The sequence below is a fragment of the Pelodiscus sinensis genome, chromosome 11 (genome assembly GCF_049634645.1).
Source record: "Pelodiscus sinensis isolate JC-2024 chromosome 11, ASM4963464v1, whole genome shotgun sequence".
Taxonomy (NCBI): Eukaryota; Metazoa; Chordata; order Testudines; family Trionychidae; genus Pelodiscus; species Pelodiscus sinensis.
In genome coordinates, this window is record NC_134721.1 from 32,091,750 (window position 1) to 32,113,607 (window position 21,858).

The 21,858-nt window shown below is 55.8% G+C and overlaps 1 protein-coding gene across 4 annotated transcripts in view; it reads right to left on the reverse strand.

Annotated features, from left to right (window-relative positions):
• Positions 1-2,546: 2,546 nt before the first annotated feature.
• PACS1 (phosphofurin acidic cluster sorting protein 1) overlaps positions 2,547-21,858 on the reverse strand; it is a 122,183-nt gene continuing 102,871 nt past the window's right edge. For all 4 annotated transcript variants that reach the window (XM_075938961.1, XM_075938962.1, XM_075938964.1 and 1 more), the window contains exons 14-24: positions 21,728-21,832; positions 20,551-20,657; positions 12,371-12,525; positions 11,687-11,797; positions 11,014-11,116; positions 10,481-10,523; positions 8,985-9,027; positions 8,071-8,206; positions 7,286-7,512; positions 5,799-5,918; positions 2,547-5,382 (exon numbers count right to left, since the gene is read on the reverse strand). In XM_075938961.1, coding sequence (XP_075795076.1) covers positions 5,270-5,382; positions 5,799-5,918; positions 7,286-7,512; positions 8,071-8,206; positions 8,985-9,027; positions 10,481-10,523; positions 11,014-11,116; positions 11,687-11,797; positions 12,371-12,525; positions 20,551-20,657; positions 21,728-21,832 — 1,263 coding nt within the window. In that variant the 3' untranslated portion in view covers positions 2,547-5,269. The remainder of the gene's footprint in view (positions 5,383-5,798; positions 5,919-7,285; positions 7,513-8,070; positions 8,207-8,984; positions 9,028-10,480; positions 10,524-11,013; positions 11,117-11,686; positions 11,798-12,370; positions 12,526-20,550; positions 20,658-21,727; positions 21,833-21,858) is intronic.

Here is a 21,858-nt window from a genome sequence, read left to right on the forward strand (position 1 = left end):
TCTGCCCTTGGCCCTCTTTGCCTTTGTTCTGGGTAATCTCATCTGCAAACACAAATTCAATTGTCATCTTTGTGCTGCTGACTCATGGATCTACCCCTCTGCTCCTGCCCTGTCTCCTCTGAAATCCTAGCCTGTCTCTGTCATCACCTTGTGACTCTCTAACTCTCCACAGCTAAAACCAAGTTCTTGACTTCCTCCCTGCTGCCTCTTTTCTTAGTCATGGAGAACACGTTACCATCTAATCTGACCTCATGTACAGCACAAACCAGGGACTCACTTGTATTTGACTAATGCATCTTCCAGAAAGGGGTAGTCTGGATTTGTAAAACATCAAGGCTGTGTCTACATTGGCGTGATCTTGTGCAAAAGCGCCTGCTTTTGTGCAAAAACTTGCTGCCTGTCTACACTGACCGCGAGTTCTTGCGCAAGTACACTGACGTTCTAATGTATGAAATCAGTGCTTCTTGTGCAAGAACTCTGATGCTCCTGCTTAGAAATAAGCCCTCTTGCACAACTGTTCTTGTGCAAGAGGCCAGTGTAGACAAGCAACATGAATTTCTTGCACAAGAAAGCCCCATGGTTAAAATGGCCATCAGAGCTTTCTTGCGCAAGAGAGTATCTACACTGGCATGGATGCTTTTGCGCACAAGCACATCTCTTGCACAAACGCACATGCCAGTGTAGACGCTCTCTTCTGGAAGAGTTCTTGCGCAAGATCATGCCAGCGTAGAGAGATTAAGAATCCACCACTCACTCTGTTAATCCCCTGGCTCCCTATTTCTCATATGTTTGGAGTCAGCTTCCAGCCAACGGTTCTTGTTCTGCCTTTCTCTGCTAGGTTAAAGAGCCCTTTTGTGCCCAGTATTTTCTCCCAGGAAAGTGTTTATATACCTGAATCAAGTCATCTCTCAACCAGACAGCTCCCCCAGGCAAGTCATTTGTGTGGCTCTTTTCTATATTCTCTACAATTGTTCAACATCCTTTTTTGAAGTGTGACCCTCAGAACTGGACACATTGTTCCAGGATGGGTGTCACCAATGCCAGATTCCCAGTAAAATCCCCTCCTTGTTCCTATTGGCTCCTCTGTTTATATACCCATGGCTTACACTGGCCTGTACTGCCACAGCAATGGTTTGTCCCCATGACTACATTACCAGCACCCAAGTCATTTGTCTCTCTGACAGCCCCTAATTCACATGCAGGGGGCTAGTGTGATGGTAGAATGAGCAAAGATGCAGGGCCCAAACTGGCAGCCCCTGGGGCAGGCTGGGATTAATGTTGCTCTGGGCTGGGACAAAACAGGCTGCAGCAGCTCCCAAGGCATTTGCCATACATGGCCCACCATGGTGTAGGTGGGCGTGGGTGCCACAGTATGATGGGAGGGGCAGGCTCTCTTGCAGCTGGAGGGGAGTCTCTCACTTTGGCACAGAGGGGAGCACTTTCCCTCAGCTGCAATTCTCCACCACAGCCAAGTTGGAACGATTATCTTGAGTCGCCCCAGGCCATGGAGCTGAGGCCCAGTCAGTCTCACCTCCCTCAGAGCAGCAGCCTCATCACATAGCACCCAGCACATGTGGCTGAAAAATGGCAGCAGCCCTAAGACAATGGGAAGGAGCAAGAGCTGGTAATGGGACCCAGCAGCAGGATGGTGCTTGGATGATACCATGGGGTGGATGTGGGGGAAGGCCAGGCCCTTCACACCAACTGGGGCAGGGGCTCTGGTGCTTGGGGTACTGCAGCCCCCCCCAGCTTGAACAATAACTGCAACCAAGTGCCTGGCATCCATCACATAGAGGGGGTCACACTTTAGATCCATGGCTTCTAGCACCCCAAGAGAAGAGACTTCTTCATTCCAGCTTCCTCCTTGCCTGTCCCAGCAGGGCCAGGAGCCTCTTGTGAGAACATGTCTATTAGGGTGAGACACAATGGCCCATGTCACACAGAGTATGTCTATGCCACAGTGAAACACCCAGGCTACGTCTACATTGGCCCCTTTTCCGGAAGGGGCATGTTAATTTCAGCGATCGTAATAGGGAAATCCGCGGGGGATTTAAATATCTCCCGCGGCATTTAAATAAAAATGTCCGCCGCTTTTTTCCGGCTTTTAGAAAAGCCGGAAAAGAGCATCTACACTGGCCCCGATCCTCCGGAAAAAGCGCCCTTTGAAGTAGGAATAAGATCCTCCGGAAAAGGGCGCTTTTCCCGGAGGATCGGGGCCAGTGTAGACGCTCTTTTCCGGCTTTTCTAAAAGCCGGAAAAAAGCGGCGGACATTTTTATTTAAATGCCGCGGGAGATATTTAAATCCCCCGCGGATTTCCCTATTACGATCGCTGAAATTAACATGCCCCTTCCGGAAAAGGGACCAATGTAGACGTAGCCCCATATCTGGCGCGTGTTAGCTGACTTGGGCTAATGGGGCTCAAGCTGTAAGAGAACCCTGGAGTCCTGGCTTCCAGCTTTGACCCCCCCTTACTCCTTATACCGTGGCCTGGGGAGCCTCTGCAGGGATCTGACTGAACAGACCCAAACTGATTAAATAAACACCTTTTAAGAAATAACACCAGTTTATTTAATGAAAAAACTCCAAAAAAAGGGGGGACAGCTCCCCCAATAAAATGTGTCAAATACAACAGGGGTCTCTCCCCAACCCCAGACAATGATCCCAACATGGACAGTGTGCACAAACCAAATGGGAGAGGCACGCACTTAAACACACCAGGGATTATTTACAGTGCCCTGTGTGCCCAGAGGGCAGGCCTAGGCCTCTTCCATCCCTCATGTACTGGAACAGAGTCCTGCTCGTGCAGCTCCAGCAGAGATACAGAGCTCCCTGGGGCACCACACAGCTGGGGGGGTGTGGGGAGTTATTTGTGGGGGCACAGAGAGATGGGGACCCCACAGGCTCCCATGGGGATTGGGGTGGCCTAGAATGTTCTGACTCTGGCTATGGAAATGTGTGTTGGGATCACATGGGCCTTGGGCAGCTCCCTTCATCCTCATGCTCCTGGGGCAGCCGGCCCAGTCTGAGGGGATACCAGAGCTTTGGAGTGCCTAGCGTGCATGCTTGGGAGACAATCCATGCCCAGCCCCCAGACCTTGCCTAGGTGCCACCTCCAGCCTGCTGCAGCTGCAAGGCTCAGAGCCCAGGGAGCTCTGGGGAGAGCCAGGACTGAACAGGCCACGTTGAAATGCAAAGGTAGAAAGTGCTGAGCAAACATAAGATTCCTCTGTGGCGCTAGCGGTGGCTGCAGCTCTTTGTGCTTGGGAGACTGCAAGAAGTGAGAGATTCCGGCCTAGGGCAGGCCTGAGCATGGATGGGACAGGCTAGGTCTGCAGGGAACAGCTGGGCTGCTGGGGGTGTTGCAGTGGGGCACCTGCCTGCCATGGCGATTTGACTCAGGACTTCTGGCCCCCAAGCACCAGTTGTTTGGAGCTCGCTACCTGAGACCCTCCAAGGAAGTGGCTCAACCAGATGAGCGACCCACTGCACAGGCAGGAACTGCCTTGGACACTTACTCTGTTGCTTGCAGCACTTCTGCGGCAGCCAGTGGCCGTGGCTCAGGGGCCCTTCTGCAGCCTCCCTGTGACGGCAGGGGAAGCAAAGCGACGACACACTCAGCCAGCAAATAACCATCTTCCTGGGGAAGCTGGGCAGGCCTGTGGGTGCCACCTATCCTAGCCCAATGACTTTCCTTTTCACCCAGTCAGGCCAACATGGAGGGCACTAGGAAATTCATGGGAGGTGGCCTGGCAGGTGGTGCGTGTGTGGGGCTCTGCCTGGCTGCCAGTGACAACTGGCTTTATTGCTAGCAGGTGGCTGGAGGAGATCATCTGGCTTCTCATTGCCCTGCTCCTGTCTGAGCCATGAGGGCTGGGTGCCGGTGGGCTCTTTAGGACAGAGTGGGGGTGCCCATTGGCAGAGGCAGTGGCACTCCAGGGGGCAAAGGGAAGAGAGGGAGGCAGTCACTGCCTTCTCTTGATAATTGTAGCACTCAGCTGGGGCCTAGGGTGCCCTGCTCATGGCCTGCGTGGGCCTCACGCTCGGCAAAGGCAGGATCACTGAGCTCAGGACTCAGCAGTGACCAATGGGAGTTATGGGACATGTTCCTGGACCATTCATGCATGGATTGTGGCTCTCTGCCAGACACTCAGGGAGACAAGGGCAGAGCTCCCAGTGAACCTGAGTGGGAAAACCCAACTGTTTAGCAGCTGCCTGACTTGGGGGGGAGGAGGGAAGTGTGAGCAGCTGAGCATAGGATGGGGGAAGGGGGCGGTGAGAAAGCCCAGCCTGCAGAGACAGAGCTGGCTGCTGTGGCACTAGGTTTTGCTGTCCTGGGGCATTGGCTCCATCAGGGATGTGGCAGAGGTGGTGGAGCACTGCTACAACCGGGCCCTGCTGAATTAGCAGTTAGGTCTTGGCAAACTTTTAGGACAGAAAAACAGGAGGGGCCAGGGGGTGGCTATGCACAGCTGGAGGTCCCAGCATGCCCCTGCCTGAGGCCTGGCAAGACAGACTCCCCTCCCCCTTCTCCAAATCCCACTCCCCCACCTCCTACTTCATGCTGCCATCAGAGGCTAGCACAGCAGCAGCAGCATCACCACCTGCCAGGGCTCTCCACCGCTTGTGAGACAAGGGCCCTAGATGCTAGCAAGTGCCCACTAGCTCCAGGTGGGAGCAGACTGTGGTGGAACGGGTCCCCGTGCCCACAGGCTCTGGGCCCTGGCACAGCATTAGTGACCCGGCCGGTGGCTACAGGAGGGGTTGTAGGATGTGGGGGCACAGGCAAGGCTGGAGCCACTAGACAGCTGTGCCAGAGACAAGCCTTCTCATGCACTAAACTAAACTGCTGGGCTTGGCTGTTCAGAGTGTCACACCTGGTCCAAACTGGTGGGGGGAGGGGGAGTGAGTGAGTCTGTGTTTCTCCATTGAATTCAGTCCTTTTAGCCCATCTCTCTGCAGGGGCCAGCAGGGGTCCTTCCTCGCTAGCCACAGGGGTCCAATGCAATGTACGCACGCGCGCTCTCTCTCTCGCTCGCTCTCTCTCTCACACGCACACACACGGAAGCGGTCGGTGGCAGCTGGAGACAAAGCTGGTGATGAGGGGGATGGCAGGTTGGCACTGGGGTGCTCTCTCTTCCAGCCCTTCCAGTGCAGAACATACTAACAGTTACACAAGGAGGGCAGGATGTAGGCGAGAGGCTTCCCACTGGCTGAGGGCTTGGCCAGGCTGGCGGGCGCTGCCCAGCCATGGGGCAAGGAGGGTGCTGTCACGCCGGCTTTGAGCCAAAGAGTCCGACTGGGAAGTGCTTGACATGGGTAGGCCACTGCGCGGCCAGCTGGAAAAACTTGATGTCGCTCCACTCCACTCCGTCAATGGACACTGCGAAGAAACGGGGGAGGTGAGAGCAGGGCCTAGCCGCTGGCTGGTGGTGCAGAGCAGGGCCTGGGGCAGCTAGCCCCTACTGAGCTACACCTCCAAGGTTCCCATGCCCTCAGCCTGCCTCTGCTACCCCAGCAGGATGGCAAGTGATATTGAACAGACTGGATAATTCCACCTGCCTCCCCAGCACTGGTGCTGTGGGGTGGTGATGAAAGAGCTGCACCACCCCAGCAGTGGCTGCATTTCCACGCTGCACAAGGGTCTTCTGGATTAACAGCTGCCTCACCTCAGAGCTGGGTGCATCTCAGCATCCCTGTGTCCCATCCCACAGGTGGCTGCATCTCAGCGCCAGACAAAGGACCCCTGAGTAAGCTGCCTTGCTCCAGAGATGGCTGCGCTGCAGTGGCAGGCCTTACCTTTGAGCATGGTTTGCTGCTGTTTGGCAGAGCAGATTAGCCGGCTGATGCCCTCAATCACCTGGCTCTTGGAATCCACTTCCTTTTCTTTGGGTTTCTTACTCAGAAAGATGGTGGGGACTGGAACGAGAGGCAGGGGAGCCCGGCTTAGCACAGAAGTCAGCAGAAGCCTCTCACCAGCATGCTGATGGGAGGGCAGCTGCACAAGAGGCAGGGTGAGGCTAGAACAGCATCCATGCAGCTGGGCCTCGCACTCAGTACCCAGCCTCTAGGGGCACCAGCAGCTTCTCTGCCCCATGGCAGGAGCTTCAGTGCCGGGAATGGCAGTGGGAGTGTCCCCAGCAGGGTACAATTTGAGCGCTGTTAGAAGCGCCGTGGGGCCTGTAGTCAGCACAGTCTCTCTGAGGGGACCCATGTGGGTACCAGTGGGTCACATTAAGCTCTCAGGGCACTTACAGAGCCTGCACCCCATCGCATGATGGGCCGGGGGCAGTTGAGGCACAGACAGTAGTGATGCCCTCAAGGTCACGCCAAAAGAGTGGAGCCAGAAATGGACCCAGGAGTCCAGGACCCCATCTAGTGCACCCGGAGGTGTTTCTCAGGGCAGTGACTCAGACCTGGCTCCTTTGGCTCACAGCTCAGAGGATAACAGCTGTGGGCTGGGGGGCTGGAAACTGAAGCCGACTGAAGTGGCCTCACCTGTCTCCTTCCTGCTGAGCTCTTCATGTGGGGCAGGCCCCCCACTGCAACAGCAGCCAGGAATTAGCCACTTTCCTGGGCTAGGCCTGGCCAAGTTGCTGCTGGCCCAGCCTGGAGCTGCCAGGAGGACTGTGGAGGGAGGAGAACTAGCCCTGTGGGCCAGACCTTCCAGTTGCCTCCTGTTCTCTTCTGCTGGTCACTCAGCTTCCTCGTCATGTGCTTAGAATCCTACTAACCCCACAAGTGGGAGGCACGGACCTGAAAGGACCTTCCCAAGGAGAAGCCGCCCCCCCACCCCGGCAGGCTCAGGTTCGTTACCCGACCACAGAAGGGGGAGCAGGAACCAATAGCTGGGAGCTGAAGCCAGCCACCTTCACACTGGAAATAAGGCACCAACATACACAGTGTGGGTGATCGTTCCCCCCTGTCTCCAAATCCAGCCTGGCTGCCTCGTGGGCAGGTGCTTTAGTTGAACCCAAGCACCCGGGCTGAGTGCTGGAGGCTCAGGCCTGGGACATCCAGAAGGTCAGGATACATGATCTACTGGCCCCTTCTGGCCTTGGCTCTGCCCAAAAGCTGCTCCCCACTCAAGTACCAGCAGCCTGTGATCGAGCCTCCTGCAAGCGTCAGCCCAGGACCCTGCCAGGGACAAGCCTCGCGTATGTTCTGCTTCTCCCCACTGGCCACCGGGAGAAAGGCAACATCCAAGCCAGCCAGTGCCCATTGACACCCACACTCAGCTTCTCCCCGTCCTGCCAGCCTGAGGGCGTCTGACCCTGGGCACCCACCCTTCTTGTTCTTCTCTTTGGTGACAACCGTCATGGCCATGGTCCCCGAGGGCTGGCTCTCCCCGCCGCTGGGCAGCCGCGACACCTGCACCGAGCGGAAGACGCTCTTGAGGGTGTTCTTGGAGCTGGCGTCCCGCTTCTCGCTCTCCTTCCGGCGCTCTGAGGGATGGGCAAGCCAGTAGTCCACCTGCAGGCCAATGACGTCTCCATAGGGGCTGCTGGGAGGCCTGGGGAGAGCAGGGATGCATCAGCAGCAGCTGGGCAGAGCAGGGGTTGGTGCCCAAGGGGCAGGATGGTACCACCCACCTCCCAGAGATGGGGAAACTGAGGCAGAGGAAGTCCCTGCCCAAAGGCCTACAACAAGCCAGTGGCAGAGCTGGAAGGGACCCAGGAGTTCTAGCTCCCACTGCCAGGATAGGGGGGTCCTTCAGAGCAAACTCGTCTAAGACTCCTGGGCTGATGTCTCCCTGGCTCTGCGATGAGAGTGGCTGTTACTAAGCTCATAGCCCCGGGACAGGATGGCAGGAGACAGACACACACAGACACAAGCAGTCTAGCAGGTTCCCCCGGCTGCTGCTGACTCCCTGCGTGGCTCAGCTCACCCCTACACCACCCAGGCCTTGTTTTCGCCTGCAGGAACATGGCAGACATTGCTCTGCCCTGCGGGATGCCGAATTGAAGCCCTGCTCACAGCGTGCTAGGCGCTGCGCATGCACAGACTGCGCCAATCTGCTCACAGGGGCTCATGGTTCCTTATTAATGGCCAGAGGGCAAGGCTGCCTCACCCCACAACAGCAAGCCCACTGCTCATGGACGGCGAGGACGGGGGGGTGGCGCAGATGTCCTTCGCCAGGCCGGAAGAGGAGGGGGGAGACGTGGAGGGAACAGTCAGGCTGATCAGAGGCACATCGTCTCCATCTCCTGCCAAGAGAGCAGAAGGGAAGGTTTGGGGGAGGCAGGGTCCTGGCCATGCCACTCAGATTTATTGCTCCAGGGGAAGACCTCTTGATAATCCACAGAGCACCCCACCCCCACAGGCAGGCACCGCTCCACCAGGCTGGGGCATTTCTCTTCCCGAGCTCCGAGGAGGCCCAAGCACGATCACTGGTGGCTGCTGCTCCCAGGAGCTCCCAGGCCTGCCCCACAGAGGCCCTGTACAGTGCTCTGGGGACACCAGGTTAATGGGTGCCACCCATTGATGCCTCCCTGGGCTGGTTCCACAGCCTGAGTCGGAGACTCCCCTTCAGTGCCTGAGCTCCCGCACTGCATTACTCCCCTCCCCCAGCCTGATTCAGTCCCCAGCCGCCCTGGGGGGTCTGGCAGCTCTCCCTGCCCAGGGGAGCGAGAGGCAAAGGAGGAGCAGCTTAGTGCCAGGGGATCCCAGAGCACAGCCTGGGGTTTGGACAGCTCCCACTGCAGTCAAAGCCCAGCTGGAAGCAGGTCCCATTCAGCTGAGGTTGTGCTGGGGGGAGGGGAGGGGAAGAGGAGGCTAGAAAAAGGGGGGAGAGGGGAGTGTCTCAGCCAGGCCCCCAGGCAAACGTGTTCTTGGCCCTGCTGGCTGTGGTGGAAGCTCTGGGCCTGCCCAGCTCTGCAAGGAGCCTACAAGCAGTTCTGTGAGCTACTGAACTGTGTCGCCGGCCTTGGGACACAGCACCAGCTCTGCAGCTCTGTCCCAGCCGGGGGCCCACAAGGGATGTACCTGAGGCTGCAGGGGAATCTTCGATGAGGCCCACTTTAACCACCTGCAGTGGGGAGAGAGATCAGTCGTTCAGGCTGCACTCGGACAGCCCCTCACCTGCTCCTCCTGGAGATCCGGCTCTATCAGAGCCCCGTGGGAAGGGCTCACATCCCCATTGACACTCCATCAGCTCCACAGAGAAAGCGAGGTGGGCAAGACGCGCATGAGCCTTCACCGGGGCTGCCCCCATCCCAAGCACCAGCCACCCCTGGGACGACAGCAAGTGGGGGATGCCTCTCCCAGCCATCAACCCTGGCTGGTGCCCCAGTGCCCAAAGCTACTGCAACCCCACCCTGGGATGTTGCATTGGGGTGTTTACAATGGCAGGGCATGGAGCCTCCATCACTCCAAGAGTATCTGGCCAATAGTGAGCCCCTCCAGGCAATGGGGGCTGTCCTGCCGCTTTGCTCAGACAGCGTCACCCAGCCAGATGCCCCCGGATCTCTACAGAGCGCCCGGCAGGTACAGCAGAAGCATTATCCAATTTTACAGATGGGGAAACTGGCACAGAGCAGGGACGTACTTGCCCAAGGCATCCAGTGGTAGGGCTGGAAATAGAGCTCAGGACAGTTCTCGACCTGCTGTGTGATAGCAGAGGGCTGGTAGCACTAACTCCAGTCCTCCAAGCAGACCTCTGGAGGACGGACTCAGCAGAGCGGCTCTGATCACTGCTAGTGATTCCCAAGGTTTAAGAGAGGTTTAACCCTCATAGGCCCATGCCCCTGGCATGTTTCTCCTGTGGGCGGCCTGGGCAGAGGCCCTTGGTTTTGGCAGTCCCGGCTCTCTGTGGGAGAACCTCTTGCGGGGAGTCACTGCATTCCCTGCTCATGGGCTCCCCCAGTGGCCAGCCCAGCTCACGTCCCTTGCAGCCGCTGCAGCGAGTCTGAGCAACACAATTCAGCCCCTTTGGGGGTCGGACAATGTTCTCTCCAATCTTTGCCACCCATGTGTGGAACACATTTGTATGTGCACTGCGCCATGTGGGAATGTGCACCACCAACAGAACCAAAACCCTGGCCATGGTGCTCTGCTAATCAGCTGGGCAGCATCTGAATCTCTCCTGAGCAGCCGCGCAAGTGGCAGCTTACATGGTACACTGGGGTCAGAGATGCAATGGGCTTGGCACACCTGGACAGCCAGGCTGCCTGAGAGGTTTTGTTCCTGTGGATCCCACAACAGCACTGGGTCCACATGGACAGAGACCTAGAGAAGCACTGAGAGCTACCTGCTGACCAGGGAGGGGGATTAAACCCCAGAACTGACCAAGGGCTGAGGGCAGGGATTCTCCAGACCCCAGGGCTTAATTTCAGCCTGCTCTAGCTCCAGCACTGCTGGGCTGCAGGCAGGGAGCCCCACCCTGAGTGAGGCAGGGCTCACAATGGGCCTGGCTCCATCTCAGCAGCACAGCAGCATTCCCATGGCCCCATAGAGCTAGATGCCCAAGGGGGCAGCCTTACCCCAATGAAAGGAATGAACTTCTGATAAGAGTCCTCGTCCGGGCTGTGAGGAGAGGAGGAGACAGCTGTTAGAGTCTGCTGGGAGGGGCCAGTGCCCCGTGGCCCAGCAGGCAATGCCCTGCCCTGCACAGAGGAGGGGCACCCGAAGCTCACTGGGCTGAATGAGCCCCCAGCTCCTACATTACTGACAGTGACCACAGCCTGGCTCCCACCGAATGAAGCAGGAAAGTCCCATCTCCAGGCCCCAGGGACTGGGATGAAAAGGGAACTCGGAGTCCAGAAACACCCAGATTTGGGGCAGCTTTGAGAGAAATGGAAACAAGACAAGTGTCCAAGGTCACATGCTGAGCAGTGCCCAAGCCAGGACCACAACCCAGGAGTCCTGGCTTCCTGCGGCCTGCTCTCACCACCAGTCCGCACTCCCAGAACAGGGACCTATAATAGCTTTGCTAATCCGACTGACAGGGGCTTTTGGGTGCCTGTAACATGCGACCAGCTTCCCAGCACAGGTCAGTCACCTAGGCGATACTTACAATTTATGCTTGCAAGTCAGCATGGCCTCAGCCACAGGCAGCTGGTGGGTTATGCTGGCTCCAGTCACGTACTGCGTGATGCGGCCCACCACGTCGAATGGCTCTGGGGGCAAAGGGGAGAGAGGGGAGTGACCAGCAAGCCCCCCAGAGCTGCTCCCTGCCTCCCTGTGAGCCACACAGCAGAGCCAGGGAGCCCCCTGCTGGCTGGGTCGCAGTACAGGAGAGGGTGCTCTTGTGGCAGTGAGGAAGGGGGTACGTGGGTCTGAGATGATTCTGCTCCAGGCAGGGGCACTAAGGGAGAAGCAGGTGACCCAGCCTATGGCTCAGCAGCAAGGCTGCAGGGCTGAATCTTACGGTGCAGTAAGAAAGGAAGGGGCAGGGCACGTTCTTGCCCAAAGCGCCGCCCGCCCCACTGGAGACCCCCCGCCCTTACTGCACATCATGCTGGAGCTGTGACCATGGTGCTGGGGGCAGGCCCTTGGGGATAAAGCAGGGCTCGGACAGAACAGCCATTGCCACAGGGGAGCCCAGGCCCACCCCTACCCCTACCCCATGGACCATGCACAGCTCTGGCTGCTCCCTCATGAGTCCCTGGGCAACAGTGACCAACAACCCTCCTTGTCCAATGCTGCAGCACTCGGTGCTGCACAACCTCCGAGCAATGGCCACTCACCTGTCCCGGGGGGCTCGGCCCTGCTGAACAGCTCCCTCCAGGCAGAGTCCAGGAACGTGGAGCTGTACCTGCTGTCCACCGAGCCCAGGTACTTGGCTACGGGGTGGGAGCCTGCAGAGGAGAGATGGCTGGTGTTGCTAGAGCGCCCCCTGGGGGTTTCTTAGCTGGGCACTACAGTGCCTGCAGGAGGGGTTCTTCAGTGGGGTGCTTCCAGGGGCTAAGAGCAGCACCTCCTGCAGCCCCAGCGGTGCGGCTATTCTGCTCCTCTGAAAGCAACCTTCTGCACGGCCTGTGACAGGAACGTGATGGTCTTGCTGCCCTGTGGTTGCCACACCCCAGACACCCACCCCATCCTGAAAGGCCTTTACCCAGCCCAGACAGCTCCATGGCAACACAAAGGCTAGGCTGCCTCAGACCCCCTTCCCAGCTGCTGTGCTGACATCCACAGCAAGGCTGGCTTTGCTTGGCCTCTGAAGCACCCGCTACAGACCAGCTGTGCTTTGCTCAGCAGTCTCTCTGCACACCCCTGGGTGTCAGCATCAGATCCCGCAGCAGCCCTGCCCCTGCAGCTCAGCCACACTAACAGGGAGAGGCTAGAGCAAGGTCAGCACAGCTGGCCATGCTCTGGCTGCTGGGGTACAAGCAGGACTCGCTCCAGCTGGCCAGGTGGGCATGGTCACCTACCCAGCGGGACGATGAGGAACCGCATGTAGCTAAGCCAGTCTGGGGTCTTGTTTGCCAGCTGCTTCACAAAGAACCGGAGGATGGCGCTGAGGTAACTCTGCCCCCCCACAGCCACCACCTTCACTGGCCGCGGTACCGAGGAGTTGCAGTTGCAGCTGAAACGAAAGGAGAATGAATGTGCTTATTGCACCCTCTGCTTGCAGCGTACGAAACGTAAACACGCTTGACACTGAGCAGCTCTGGGCTGGGGCACAGGAGCTGTTTATACAGGGATCCTTCACCCTGTGCTGAGATGCAGCCACCTCCTGGGTGGGACATGGGGCTATTTTCACAGGAGTCCCTCGGCCAATGAGGAAGACAACGGAGGCCCCTCACCAGACACAGGGGCAGGCAGGACAGGCAACGAGGGCTGTGATGTACTGAGTTGATGAGTGGCTGCTGTCTCTGGTGCTGCTGTACCCAGCTGGTAATGACCCCGCGAAGGAGTGTGTAGTAAATCCTAGCAGAGCCCTCAGGTGCTTTGCCCAGAGCAGTGACACCAGCAACCCACCGGCAAAATACAGTAGATGTCGCACTGAGAAAGGGCCCCTCTGAGCTGGTAGAGGCCGTGCAGTGCCTGGCGTAGCTGCTCTCTGCCACGTGGAGCATCCTGTCTCAGCTCTGGGACCCAGTGCATGCACATCAAGCTGTGAAGGTGGCTCTTGGAGCAGCTTCTAATAGCTCCACCCCCTGCCAGGCCCAGGGCATATGCTCTCCCCCCTCATGGCTAATGCCCAGCACGTCCATGGGCCTGGCGCCCTATAGCACAGCACTATGCCTCTAGCTCAGCGGTTCCCAACTGCTGGGAAAAGCAGCATAGGAAACGGCTCACTTGGAGGCTTTCCCCACTGCTCCCATTGGCCAGAATCACAGTCAATGGAGCAGCAGAAAGCACAGAGTAAGTGCCTCCACATCCCTTAATGCCCTGCATCCCCATTGCCCTCATGCCACCTCTTCTCACTGAGATTCCCCCACACCCACCTGGCACCATCCCTCCCAGACCCCCATCCTCCTCCTGTACCCTTACTCCCAGACCCAGCCATGCTGCTCCTGCATCCTCCCTTCTACCCAACCTCCCCCCCCCATCCTCAGCATGTTTCTGCACCCAACATCCTGGACAGACCCTGCACCCATTTTGTCATCCTGGGTGGCAGGTTGGTGGTTTGCACAAAGGTCTGCGTTGGGTGGAATGGGCTGTGGGCCAAAAAGTTTGAACACCACCACTCTAGCTGACCTTGGGCAGCTGCAGTTAAACATGCTGCACAATGGCCACCACTAGAGGGCATCAGAGAACCACCGACTTCCTCGAGGCAGCTAATAGGGCCAAAGAAAGGAGCTACCACATTACTTTGGGACAGCCTGCTGCCAGGTGACGGGAAGATCCTGCCGTGTTGGTACAGTGACGCCTTCCCGGCTATGCCATCCTAGAGCCCCCAGCTCTCGTCCTCTTCCTGTATTTCACTAGCATGGCTCTTCTGTTCCCCTTTTCGCCCACGTGGCTCTGCTGGTGAAAGAACTTCTCCGCTGCTGCTCCTCCCCATCTCCCCTGACGGTGCTTAGGGCACTGGCTCTTCCCCCCTCTGCCCTTTAACTATGCTCAGCACTTTCAGAAGCCGCTCACAGGACAGATGCCAGCCAGCTGCTGCAACATCAGCGCTCAAATCCCCTTTTTGGGGGACATGACAGCAAGGCAGGGGAGTGAATCTGTGGGATGCAGTGGATTTGCTAACAGCCTGTGCCAGCAGGAACAGGACTCAGGGGGCACCATTTAGTACAGGGCTGAGCAAGATGTGTCCTGGGGACTGGCTCCAGCCTGCCTAACACTTGGATCTGGCCTGCAGACTGCATCTGGCTGCTTTCTATTTGTATCCTGTTGCCTGTGCCATCAAATTTCCAAGAGTTGGGTCAGGCAGCAGGATCCTATTTAAATGGTTCCTGGCTCCCAGTTGCGGTTCTCTCCATGCAGGGACTGGAGCCATGAGCCTTCTAAACAGTTGCAGCAACCCTGGGCGGCTGCAAAGCAATGGCAGTAGCAGCGGAGCCAGGAGCTGCGAGCCCTTTGCTATGTTTTTAATACAAATCCTCCAGCCCCCGACAACTCTGGAGGGAGGCTAGTCTCCAGCCCCGCCCTTCCCATCCCAGGCACTACACTTTCCTGGTGTGGAGATGGCCCATGACCACATACCCTGTGAAAATTATTGCCCACCCCTTCTCTAGTCCTATGTCCGAATGAAAAGAGGGCAGCAATATTCACACTCAGGTTGGCTTCTCCCGGGGAAAGGAGCCTTGGCCCACGTTATCCTTTCAGACAGACCTCCAGAGGGGGAGGGCTGGCAGTTGACATGGAGAGGGTGATTTGCTGAGGCAAACAATCAGCTTCCATTTCTTGCCTTTTATGATCTACCCAGCCAGGTCTGGTTTCAGCACCCTTCCTGCAGGCAGGCACGTGACACAGACTTTCATTTATTTACTTCGAAGAGTCAAACCAGAACATTCCTGGAGGTCTCCTTGGGCACGCAGGAGAGGTACTTTGGGAGTTCACTCCACTCTAGTGAATGGATGGGGTCAGCAAAGAACTTTCCTCCCAGCTGTCTAAAGAGTATCTAAGTTGCAGGTGTTATTACGTCCTAATACAGCCTGCGCCTTTCCTAGGGTTTGGATTAAGGATGTTAAAATGCGGTTAATTGACTAATCAATAGGCACTTCCACACTTCTCCCCAGCAGGCTCTTGTACATTTCAAAGGAGGAATGCAGAACTCTGCCTACAGCCTGGAGCCAGGGGGAAGTCCTGCTCACTCTGGGCTGCCTGCTGGTGCTTGTTTTGAAATGCACAAGAGAGTCCCCAGCAGGGGCTCTTGTGCATTTCAAAGCCACGGAGGCTGGGGTCAGCGAGGGACTCTCAGTCCCCCACTGACCCTGGGCTCCATGCTATGGGCCCCCCGCCCCTTTGAATTGCACAGAGGCAGCAGTTTCAAAGGAGCAGCTGCTACACAGCTGTGCGGCAGCTGCCCCTTTGAAACTGCTCCACACAATTCAGAAGGGGGTAGGGGAGCCCGCGGTCAGCTGAGGACTCCCCAGCTGAGCCCGGGCTCCCTGCAAGCCTGGAATCAGCTTAGGAGTCCCCAGCTGACCCTTGGTTGCATGCAGCACTTCCCTGGAACCCGGGGTCAGCGAGCTCAACTGCAGCTGCCACTTTGAATCACGTGGAGGCGGTGGGGCTGCCCCTTTGAAACGCTGCCTCCACGCAATTCAAAGGGGCAGGAGAGGAGCCCAGGGTCAGCTGGGGAGTCCCCAGTTGACCCCAGGTTCTGTGGAAATGCCATGGGGAGCCCAGGATCAACTGGGAATCACCAGCTGACCCCGGGCTCCAGGGCTGCCCCTTTGAATCCCTGCAGAGGCGGTGTTTTAAAGGGGCAGCCTGCCGCACAGCTGATCCCAGGATCAGCTGTCGCCTTGGGGTTTCAAAATGGCAGCATTTGAAATACCTCTTCCCTGCCCCACTTTGCTGCCTCTATTTCAGAGAGGCAGCCAGGGGGGAAATTGACTAGTCGACATTAGTATCTGATAAGCAAATGCTTATTGGATAATCAACTAGTCTTTAACATCCTTAGTTTGGACTGGCAATTCTTTTACTGGCTCTCCTGTTGTCCATAGAATTTCCTAGAGACACACAAGGCTGATGGTTCATGACTTTTTAACAATCACATTTTGGCTTGGTTTCTTTAAGGGAAAATCTTTCTATATCTGAAATAAGCCCCAAGCACCTGTCTCTGCCATGCAGGTGGAAGGAGATGGCTGTGTGGGGCAGTCAGCCGCCTGCATTACAATCAGCTCACCTGAAAACCACCCCAGGGAACAGACAGCTTTTTAAAGTGCCATGATGGGCAGAAAGAGTGTCTAAGAATAGCCCAGCTGCATCGCCAGCCAGCTGCTGCTGAGTCAGGGCTGCGGAAGTCATGGAAAAGCCTGTGTACCTGCCCTGTTGGCAGCATCTGCAGAGCACCTCTAGCTGCAAGGAAGCAGCCCAGTGTTGGACCAGGCTAGGTACAGAGCTGCTGAGGACTGCAGAGGAGACCTAGGCAGCTCCACTTGTGCATGGAACAGGTTGGGGTGTGTCCCTCCAATACCACGATATTCAGAATCATGTGCAAGAGAATGATGGAAAGACACCAGCCTTCATGTTCCTGCATTACGAACTCTGTGGCAGCTACCTTCACCCTGAGGTGCTACACCCCACAGCATCAGTCATCTACTACTGGAATGCAGCCTTCTCTGAGGTGGAATACAGCAGCACTGACACAGAGATAGTTCATCTAGCAAGCAAATGCAGCCAGCTCTGGAGAGATGGGGAAGCGAGTTATAGAGAGAATGCTTGCCCAGCAATGAAATGCCTCCGTTATTGGGCACAGGGGCTGTTTGTACAGGGATCTCTTGCTCAGGGCTGAGATGCAACCAGCTCTGGTGTGGAACACAGCAGCCATTTGACAGAGCACATAAAGTAAAGCAGCCAGGGATGTTTTAAACAGGTGGAATATCATTACCATGCTGGACTCTGGACAGGACCCTGGGGACTAACAGGCAGGAATGTTACACTGTCAGGAGCCATTGAATGAACATAAGTGGCCAGGATCTTGGTTTTATTTCCCATCTGAAAACAGCACCTCAAGTGGCCCAGGACTAGCATCACCTCCGGGCAAAAGTTCAGTCCTGGACTTGAACAAAGAGCTCCCCCTACTGGAACAGCCCTTCCACCGGCTTCACTACACTGCCGACTACCCCATAGTTACTGGATCCAGGACTAGCCCAGAGGAGAGCACTCCCTACTGAATCCTACAGCCAGATCCATGCAGCACAGCGCCCCCTAGCAGCATGTTGGAGCATTGTTTTGGTATTAACAGAGGGGAGAGTGCCCTCTAATGAACCTCCAACATCACAGAATCAGAGAATACTACACTGGGAAGGGACCTCAAGAGGTCATCGAGTCTAGTCCCCTGCCCTCACAGCAGGAGCAAACACTGTCTAGAATCTAGATCTAGACTCTAGGCCATTTAATCCAGTGTTTAAGCACACTGATGGTTAGGACATTTTTCCTAATGACCAACCTAAACCTCCCTTGTTGCAGTTTAAGCCCAATTGCTTATTGTCCTATCATCAGAGGCCAAGGAGAATAATTTTTCTCCCTCCTCTTTGTAACATCCTTTTAAATACTTGAAAGTCCGCTATCATGTCCCGTCTCAGTCTTTTCTTTCCTAAACTAAACAAACCCAATTCATTCATTGTGAACCGTTAATAACTACTCTCTGAGAATAGTTATCCAGCCAGTTATATACCCACCTTATAGTAGCCCCATCTAGGTTGTATTTCCCTAGTTTATTGATAAGATCATGCGAGACCACGTTAAATGCCATACTAAAGTCTAGCTATACCATGTCCACCACTTCTCCCTTATCCACAAGACTCGTTCTCATATCAAAGAAAGCTATCAGATTAGTTTGACATGATTTGTTCTTTACAAATCCATGCTGGCTGTTCCCTATCACTTTATTATCTTCCAGATGTTTGCAGATGAATTCCTTAATTACTTGCTCCATTATCTTCCCTGGCACAGAAGTTAAACTGTCAGGTGTGTAGTTTTCTGGGTTCTTCTTATTTCCCTTTTTATAGATGGGCACTATATTTGCCCTTTTCCAGTCTTCTGGAAACCCTCCCAACTTTCATGATCTTTCAGAGATGATAGCTAAAGGCTCAGATACCTCCTCTATCAGCTCCTTGAGTATTCTAGGATGCATTTCATCAGGCTCTGGTGACTTGAAGACATCTCACTTTTCTAAGTAATTTTTAACTTGCCCTTTTTAAAATTTTAACTTATAAACCTACCTCATTTCCACTAGCATTCACTATGTTAGGCATCTCATCACCAACAAACTTCTTGGTGAAAACCAAAACAAAGAAGTCATTAAGCACCTCTGCCATTTCCAAGTTTCCTGTTACTGTTTCTCCCTCTTCACTTAGCAATGGGCCTACCCTGTCCTTGGTCTTCCTCTTGCTTCTAATATATTTGTAAAATGTCTTCTCGTTACCCTTTATGTTTCTAGCTAGATTTAAGCTCATTTTGTGTCTTTGCCTTTCTAATTGTGCCCCTGCATACCTGTGTTGTTTGCTTATATTCATCCGTTGTAATTTGACCTAGTTTCCACTTTTTATATGACTCCTTTTTGATTTTTAGATAATGTAAGATCTCCTGGTTGATCCAAGGTGGTCTCCTGCTGTACTTTCTATTTTTCATACGTAGTGGAACAGTATGCTTCTGGGCCCTTAATAATGTCCCTTTGAAAAACTGCCAACTCTCTTCAGTTGTTTTTCCTCTTAGTCTTGTTTCCCATGGGACCTTACCTACCACCTCTCTGAGTTTACTAAAATCTGCCCTTCTGAAATCCATTGTCTCTATTTTGCTGTTCTCCCTTCTACCATTCCTTAGAATCATGAACTCTATGATTTCATGATCATTTTCACCCAAACTGCCTTCCACTTTCAAATTTTCAACCAGTTCCTCCCTATTTGCTAAAATCAAATCAAGAACAGCTTCCCCCCAGTAGCTCTGTCAACCTTCTGAAATAAGAAATTGTCTCCAATACAATTTTAAAAATCAGACATTTGATGATTTCAGATATTTAAATCTGAAATTTCAATGTTGTAGGGAAACTGACCCTAAAGAGAGTTTGGGGGGCTTGCAAGGGAGGGTGTCAAAACTCGCAAGGTTATTGTAGGGGGGTTGCGGTACTGCCACATTTACTGTTGTGCTGCTGCTGCTGGCAGTGGCTGCTTTCAGAGCTGGGTAGCAGAAGAGCAGCTGCTGCTGGCCGGTAGCCCAGGTTTGAAGGCAGAGCTACAGCCAGCAGCAGCCAAGAAGGTTGGCCTGAGTTAGTATTGTTACCCGTACTTCTGCCTTACTGCTGGTGGGATGCTGCCACCAGAGCTGGGTGTCTGGCCAGCAGCCTCTGCACTCTAGCCACCAAGCTCCAAAGGCAGCTCAGAAGTAAGGGTTGTAATATAGCGACCCCTCCCACAATAACCTTTTGACATCTGCCCCCCCCCCACAACCACCTTGTGGGTCAGAACCCCCAGTTTCAGAAATGCTGGTTTCCCTTGTGAAATCTGTGCTGGATCGGATAAAAGCACACAAAAGGACAGATTTCACAGTCCATGAGGCATTTTTCACAGCCATGAATTCAGTGGGCCCTTACTCCTGCCACTCCTTAGTTTTGGCTTGAGGCCTCCTCTTCCAAGCTGGGCTAGAGCCAGAGCCAGAACCTGGTCCCACCCTGCAGTGGTGGGCAATAATTTTTAAAAGGGGGCCACCCCAGAAGGGGCGGGGCATCGGGTGGAAGGGGTCGGGTCAGGAGACAGCTTGTGTTTCCCACCACCCTGATTGGCCTGGGATGGGAGAGCGGGAGAAGTCTTTCTTCTCACTCCCCCGCCCCATCCCCTAGAGAAAAACACCAGCTGTTTTAAAACAGTTGGCGGTTCCCTCTAGGGGACTAGCAGGAGGAGACCTCATGTGCTCTCCCTGTCCCCAGGTCAATTAGGATCTAGCCTGCAGCTGCCCTGCTGCTCTCCCACCCCCAGGCCCATCAGGGCCTGGGAGCAAGGGAACATGCAAAGTTTCCTTGCCCCTGCAAGAGCATGTAGTGGTTAGAGAGACACGCTGGCTGTTTTAAAACAGCTGGAGTGTCTCTCTAGCTGCTGCACACCCCTGGCAGGGCAGGGATAGGACATGAGAGGCTTCACATGCTCCCTGCCCCCAAGCCCTGATTGGTCTGGGGGTGGGAAGCATGCAACGCTCCCTCCCGTGCCGCCTAAGGCGCGTGGCAGCTAGAGACACACGCTGGCTGTTTATCTCTAGCTGCCACATGCTCTTGCGAAGAAACTTTGAACATTCCCCTGTTCCCAGGCCCTGATTGGCCTGGGGGTGGGAGAGCAGCAGTGCGGCCGTGGGCTGGATCCACTGGCTTGGTGGGCCAGGTCCAGCCCGTGGAGAGCCCTTTGCCCACCCCTGTGATAGAGCAACTCTACCATTCCCATACCAACGGGACCCATCTATGCCTGACGCAGGGAATGAAAGGCCACCACCCTTTACTCACTATCTCTGGATCCTGGTGAGGACCGCAGACAGGACAGCCTGCACTTCGACAGTGGAGCACGTGCACACGACGGCTTTCTTCTGGTCCCGAAGCTGATCGGCCACATACTGGCAAGGAGAGGAGGAAAGCTGAGCACTGCGTGCCCGTGCACATGGGAGGGAAGAGATCTTCTACAACACCTGCCAGACACCTCCTCTGTGCTTAGCAACCAGGGTCTCTGGGGAGCGATGAGTAAGGGTGCGCTTCCCTGTGTTGGGTGGCTCCTCCTGCCGAGGGTCGGCAGGCTGCCCAGGGCACAAGCAGAACAGGTGGCAATGGCCATGGCGTGTTCATTCCAGGCTGCCGGGAGCACAGTGGCTGCCTGGTGAGTGGGAAGAGGCAGCTGCGGGGCAGCAGAAGCTGGTTTGTGGGGGGCTTGGCAATCTCAGGTATGAGATCAAGACAAGTCAAGCGTCAAATGACAGCACTCGAGACTCCCCTTCCTGGCTCTCAGGGACCTGTGCCCACAATGTCCGCGCAACGGGTGCCAGGGAGGGGCAGAGGGACCCGCTGGGGCAGGGGAGAGGAGTCAAGGCTCCATAGCCCTGGTATCTCCACTGAGAGCAAGCGAGAGTGGGCCGGTCAGCGGCAGTTCAGAGTGCGCTGCGCATACTGTGTGGGGCGGGAGGACTTGGCCGCGGGAGATGCTTGGCAGTGCAGTGAGAAGGGCTGGGGCAGGACACACAGAGACCCAGGGCCATCAGATCACACGCTTGCCCTGCTCCGGCCCAGGACAGATCAGCATCCACCAGAGCTCCCAGGCAGCGCCTTGCCCTCCCCCACTGCTCAGACTACAGCCCCTTCCTGCAGGCCCTCCTGCCCTGGACAGCTCCCCGCAGAGCCTGCTCTGGGCAACAGCCACTGGCCCCTCTGTGGAGCAGCCAGTTCTGCTCCCAGCTCAGCAGGGCTCCGAGGGCCTGGGTGACCCGAGCTGTTGCTCAGTCTGCACTGGACAAGGCAGGCACTGTGAGAGCCACAGAGCCCACAGACTGGCAGGGCCGCTGCCCCCCCCCCCCCACAGCAGGGCTGAGACACAGCAGCACAGGCCAGGGAAACAGAGGAGCCTCATCTCTGTGGGTCACTGCCAGTCCTGCCCAGCAGCACCTGCAAGGCCTCACCCCAGAGCCACCCTCCCTACCTGGCCTTGCCAGTCGACTGCATTCACCAGGACGATGTGCTCTGGCAGGGCTGTGTCCGACACCAGGATCTGGTTCAGCTGGTCGTAGACGATCTTGCGAGGAATCTGTGAGGGGAGGGAGAGTGAAGGTA